We start from the raw sequence: 6,000 nt of genomic DNA, 5'->3' as shown, positions 1-6,000 counted from the left end.
AGTATGTTGACGTCATGGGGTCAAAATGTCTACGAATGGCAGGTACCGTTGCATACCAGTGTTCATGGGGTTAATGTATAACTGGATATAAAATTATGAATGCGGGATGGTATATAGTACATAAACACGTATACGTGACTCATTTCGGCTCCACATATGAAATGAGCTGAGGCGTAACACGTCGTGTATTCTATGCATGGTGTAACTGTTATGAAGCTTTTGTATCGGCTGGATTTTGTGCCATCCTACTACGTGTAGCACCGTCATTTTCGTCAGTGTTAAGCCCTAAAGATTCACGATATGGCAGATCGTTCGTCCATGTTGGTTCTTGTGAGGATTGTTGTAGAGATGCTTATTCTACTGGCCGCGATGGGTACGGGGATTGGTGTAGCCGCCATGGTCGGCGTGACGCGGGTAAGCTATAAGAACCCAACACACCCACAGGCCTCGTGTAATTTTATAAGCAATAACTAAATTCTCCATTTGGAACCATGTCCTGGGGCTCCGATATACCGTCTAGTATTCAGGCCACGGCTATATATACCAAATGGGTGACAATAACAAGTGTTGTAATGTTAGAATGTCTTATCTCATGTGCTAATTCAAAGCACAAGGAACAAAGAGATATGATGCTATCGATATTGTTTTTCTTGGTGACTTGTTCTTTAACCAAACCTTCAATTATAGTAATGTTGTCAAAACTATACGTTCAGGTTTATAACTCTGTCCAATCATCGTTTTCCTTTTCCCCCAGGCCCGGATGAAATCGTTGTGCTATCTTTCAGCCGACGTCAAATGTACACTGAAAGGTGAGCAGTGTATGCTATATACGCGAGGTGGCAAGCTTATCTGACATTTTACGATTATGGTCTAGCCCCGTACTCAGCTCCTGCATGATTAGGGACTCCGAGACACGTTATCTTTGAAAGTTATACCTTTAATAGCGAGATAGGGGAGTCATTAGAATGTCTCCCTACAGTTTCAAGTCCTATTTTTATAGCGTCGCAAAAATTAGGTTAAGTCGATTCCTCTAGATGTAAAACCCACATTTACAAAATTGGTGAGGGGTATAGGTGTATTTAAAAATAAGGTAAGGGTCCTTAAGGAATTTTTTGTGCACACGTCTATTTATTTATTGTTTTATTTCTTCTTTTAATTGGCTAGCCCATTCAGTGGCATCCACTGGTCTCCCGTTGGGGCCCAGTAAAGAGAACACAATGTAAAAAATTACAGTTTCAGAGGTGGGAGGAAAAGCCCAGGAGAGTATTCTGAGGAAAACCCACGGAATCAGGGAGGAACTGAAAACCTAATCCACATTGGTCCAGGCGGAATTCGAACCCGGGTCACAGCGGTGGAAGGCGAGGAAAGTACCGCTATACAGCAACCTGACTCCCCACATTATGGGGAAGTCTCCCTGGTGTAACATTTCCCTTAATAATAATTATACAAATCCCGTTTATTGAAGCTGATGAGCAACTTGGTTTCTATCTGAAAAATCAAAGATTGAAGAAAAAAAATGATATTCTGAGATGTAGCAATTTGTGAACTAAATGCCAAAAACTTTAAATTAAGGCCTACACTGAAGTGTGTACACTTGTCGGTCTTTTTACCATTTTTTGTTGTGTTTTTTTGCACTCTGAAAACTCCCAAAGGTCAGAAAAACTACTACCTGTTCACGGACGCGTTGCCATCTGCCTGTAACTTTTGCCTGGCCATCCAAATTCTTGCCGTTCTGATCGCGCCGGTGATTGCCGTCTACCGGGTCGTCGTCAATCTGAAGCCGGACAAAATGTGAGTCAGTGAACACTAATGACAGGACCAGCAATAAATTGTATTTTTGACATTCTCGAAATCATGGGCGTCGCCAGGATTTTTTTCTAGAAGGGGGGGGGGGGGCAAAACCCATGTTTTCCCCCAAAAAATCCCTATATTTTCCAGCATTTTCCCTATTGATCATATTTTCGAGGGTGGGCAGGGACATTTGCCCCCAACCCATTAAATAAACAACAATTATGATTTTGCACCTCTTTTTTTCTCCCCCCCCCCCTTTTTTATCTTTTTTTTTTGGGGGGGGGGAGGGCCAGCGCCCTCCCCAGCCCCCCCCCCCCCCCCTCGCGACGCCCATGCTCGAAATGCACCATTAACCCTCCTTTATTATTATTAACCCTGAATGAGCCGGGTCATTTTGACCATCTCACTCACATCCGGGGGCGGAATCCGCCCCCTCCTCCTTAAATCTCAGCCATAGAGTGACGAAAAAAATATGAAACTCGATCCATGCATAGAATGAAATTTCATGACTACAAGTTATAGGGTTTTTGAATTGTCGGCTAATTAATTATTCATACACTGCAAAAACTGGAGTGTTAAATGTACACCATTGGTATCTATATAGGACCATCTGGTGTTACATTTTACTGGTGTTGTCCTATATAGATACCGAATGGTGTTAAATTAACACTACAGTTTTTGCAGTGTATACACCAACGGTTATTCTGCTTTGTGTATGCAGGAAAATTAATAGTTACACGGCGCCGAAACAGAATTTTGTATTTCTGGTATCAAAAGATGCGCAAGACTCGAAAAAGTTTGGCTCTTCGGTTTTTTTTTTGTGCTAATCAACATTTACATCATGTGCGAAACCGTTGCTTAAGTAAATCATGATTTGTTTTCTTCTCTTGTCCTTTGCAGAAAAGTGCTACGCATTATTGTAACTGTTGGGGTTGTGTTGTTTGCCATTCTCGTGCTCGTTGTGGCTGCTATCATATCGGCCGGCCTAACGTCCCTGTGCAACAAGCTGAATGATGCGTGCCCCCTACCCAGCAAAATAGAGTAGGTGTATGGCATGCATACTTACCTTTAATTCCAAAATATCTCTATTAAGAAATGAAATAAACTTAATTGCAAAGACATCTCTGTTTTTAACAGAGATATCTCTATTAAACGAGGAAATAAGAATTTCTAATACAGATACCTCTATTACAGGAACTAAATATCAACTGTGTATTCTTCCGAAACAGACATATCTCTCTTTTTTAAATGTTTTTTTGTTTTTGTTTTGAGAACATGTCTAGAATGTACGCCATATAGGTGAAAATAAATTGACATCACATGCAGACACCATCATCGTTTGAATGTGAAATACACTCTAAAAACTCCGGGGTCAAATTGACCCCGATATGAGTCTATATCTGCACATGACGTTTCAGGGTCAAAAAAATGATCAAAATGATCCAGAAAATGTCATTTTTGACCTGGAAAAAGGTTATTTTGACCAGAAAAGGTTAAATTGTGACCCGGAAAAGGGTTGTGCAGATATAGACGCAGATTCTGGGTCAATTTTGGCCAGGGAGTACTTACAGTGTATGCGAAATTGGATAAACAAAGATAATTTCATCAAATTTAAGTACAGCCGGTTGCGTAGCTGGGCGTGCAGAGTGGCAATTTGCAGCAAAATGGAGGTTAAAAATTCAAAATCGGGACGCTGATAGAAGCAAAAGCCAGATGATGAAAGTGGTTTAAACGGGAGGAAAAAATGTAATTGGAACGGGCAAACAAACTGACCCTGGCTACGCGCCTTAGTACACCACCGTAGCTTTTGGCCTATCAACGGTTGGCAAGCTATGAGCGGCACTTAAAAGAAAAGCAAAACAACCTGCCGTCATATTTGTCACTTGGAGCACGAAAATTATATCACAATTGAATTTCGCCTATAGAAATTATTGGTGAACGATATTTTGTAAACAAGAAACTTTTTTTTTGTCCGACATTAATTACAAGGACTAGCCCAAGCATGATTTCTATTTAGCCTAATATACCAATTTTGTTTTTTTAAACTAAGGAAGACTAGCAGATGGAATACTTTGTATGTTAATACCTGGCATTGTGATGCTGTTTTTAAATTGCAGCTGCGTCCATTTTCAGAAACTAGGTTGGGACCCCGATTTCGACGGATCAGCCTTCTACGATATGACGAAAACTGCCGAGGTATGGGTTTCTCTTTTGAATCCGAAATTGTGCTTTTAAAATTTGAAAACTTGAAAGGGTGACCCTTGTCTATATAGCATTCCGCATTATAGCAAAAAGCTACGCTTATACAGGGTGAGTCAACAAAATAACGAAAACCAAATGTCGGGACCATTGTTTTAGTGAAGTACTGCATGTAGCACTTTCAAAATCTAGGATATGAAAGCCCCGTTCATAAGCTTTCTTTTAGAACAAGAATCATTCAAATCACTCATGTAATTTTCAAGTTACGGAATTTTAAACACAACCACCGTTTTAAAGTTCTGCCCACGGATCACAAAAAAGGTGTGCGTTCTTTCAGCAAATCGAAAACAATTCACACACATCCCTTTGATTTGTTTTCGTTTTGCTGAAAGAACACTTACCGTTTTGTGATCCGTGGACAGAACTTTAAAACGGTGGTTGTGTTTACAATTCCGTAACTTGAAAATTACATGAGTTATTTGAATGATTCTTGTACTAAAAGAAATTATGAAATTGGTGCTTATGAATTGGGCTTTCATATCCTAGATTTTGAAAGTGCTACATGCAGAACTTTACTAAAACAATGGTCCCGAAATGTGGGATTCGTTTCTTTTTACTCGCCCTGTATACTGATTTGTTAGTGTTAACATAGCGAAATGTCTGTTGTATTATTATTTGGCGCCCAATGGTCATTTTCCAATCATCTCTGCCCCTGTTGTCAAAAACAAATAAAAATTGGCCTCATATTACATGTATATGGTTTGGTGTACCTGAAATAGAAAAGTGAGCTTGTAGCAAGCCAAAAGCATATCATCCCCTGAAGCCTAAAGCCGGACACGTGTGGGGCACGTGTGGTCTAGCGGTGGAGCTCAGGATTCGTGATCGAGAGGTTGTGGGTTCGAACCCCACCGTGGCCATGCGTGTTGTGCCCTTGAGTAAGGCATTGCACCTCAATTACTCCTCTCAATCCAGGTGTTAAATGGGTACCGGCATTGTTCAATGCTGGGAAGGTAACAGACTCGCTGTGGAGGAGGTGTGGCGGTCCCCCCACAGCAGCATATGACTCTGGCCCAATCGCTATGAAAGAGAGATGGGCACTCCGTTCCTGTGAGTACAGGTTCGTCCCCTTTACCTTTACCTATAGCCGGAACGAAACCAAGGTTCAAAAGAAAAGCCTCTTCCTAGACACTTCTTTTAACTTTCGTTGTTCATCTTGTCCCCCAATTTGACTTGACAGAGTGCAGCCTGGGTGTCGTTTGTGCTGTGGACTGCCTTAGCCGTCTGGTTCTCCGTCTTATTTCTAAAAAGTCGCCGCCGCCCTAGCCTACGGGAAAAGAACGCTGCGGCCGGCAGCACGCCTGTCGATGTCCCAATCTAAACGATCATACCAACTTAGTGAGTGGGGCAGCCATATATAGAGCCTGAAAATGCGCCATTTTGACTTTGAGCTTCCGGACCGCCCTCTGCTACTCTTCTGTGGGCACTTTACACACTGGGTTGCCCTTTCTCTTGCTATACTTTTTGACAGAATGATTTCTAACCATATTCACCCCCAAGAAACATTCATGTTGGAATTTTCAATCGTGGCATTCCACAAGAAAATATAATGAAGAGAAATCAGTTTCAGATGGGTGAAAACGAATTATACCTACGACCTTTCACATCCGGATTTTATACTTAGGTCTCGGCTTGTTCGATCACGTTTGTTTTCACGTCGCGTACTTGCGTGAGAACGAAAATTATAACGACGCAAAGATTTCCCTACCTGGATTCTAGATTTAGTCAGGCTTGCTTGAATACAGTTCCTATCAACGGTCATTTTAGATTTGTTTGTAAATGTGAATGAGTCCTTCAAGTTTATTCAGCAAAATTATGTGTCCCAAAAGACATTTTAGTCTCCTATTTAAATTTAATATTTTACCCAATGACCGCCACAAAATTAGTTCATGAATTTTCATCTTTGTACGAAATTTTAGATTTTCGGAAGTGAGAGGTCAATGTTTGGCACGA

At 41.1% G+C, this 6,000-nt stretch overlaps 1 protein-coding gene across 1 annotated transcript; it reads left to right on the top strand.

The window, feature by feature from the left end:
* The first annotated feature begins 1,400 nt into the window (after positions 1-1,400).
* LOC119728103 (transmembrane protein 179B-like) lies at positions 1,401-5,798 on the top strand. Its single transcript, XM_038200176.1, has 5 exons — positions 1,401-1,417; positions 1,573-1,791; positions 2,692-2,832; positions 3,909-3,987; positions 5,228-5,798. The coding sequence occupies exons 1-5, from the start codon at positions 1,401-1,403 to the stop codon at positions 5,366-5,368; spliced, it is 597 nt and encodes a 198-aa protein (XP_038056104.1). The 3' UTR covers positions 5,369-5,798.
* Positions 5,799-6,000: the final 202 nt, after the last annotated feature.

Source organism: Patiria miniata, unplaced genomic scaffold (genome assembly GCF_015706575.1).
Source record: "Patiria miniata isolate m_02_andy unplaced genomic scaffold, ASM1570657v1 HiC_scaffold_20, whole genome shotgun sequence".
In the NCBI taxonomy this organism is placed as follows: Eukaryota; Metazoa; Echinodermata; class Asteroidea; order Valvatida; family Asterinidae; genus Patiria; species Patiria miniata.
This window is presented reverse-complemented; position numbering and strand designations above follow the sequence as displayed.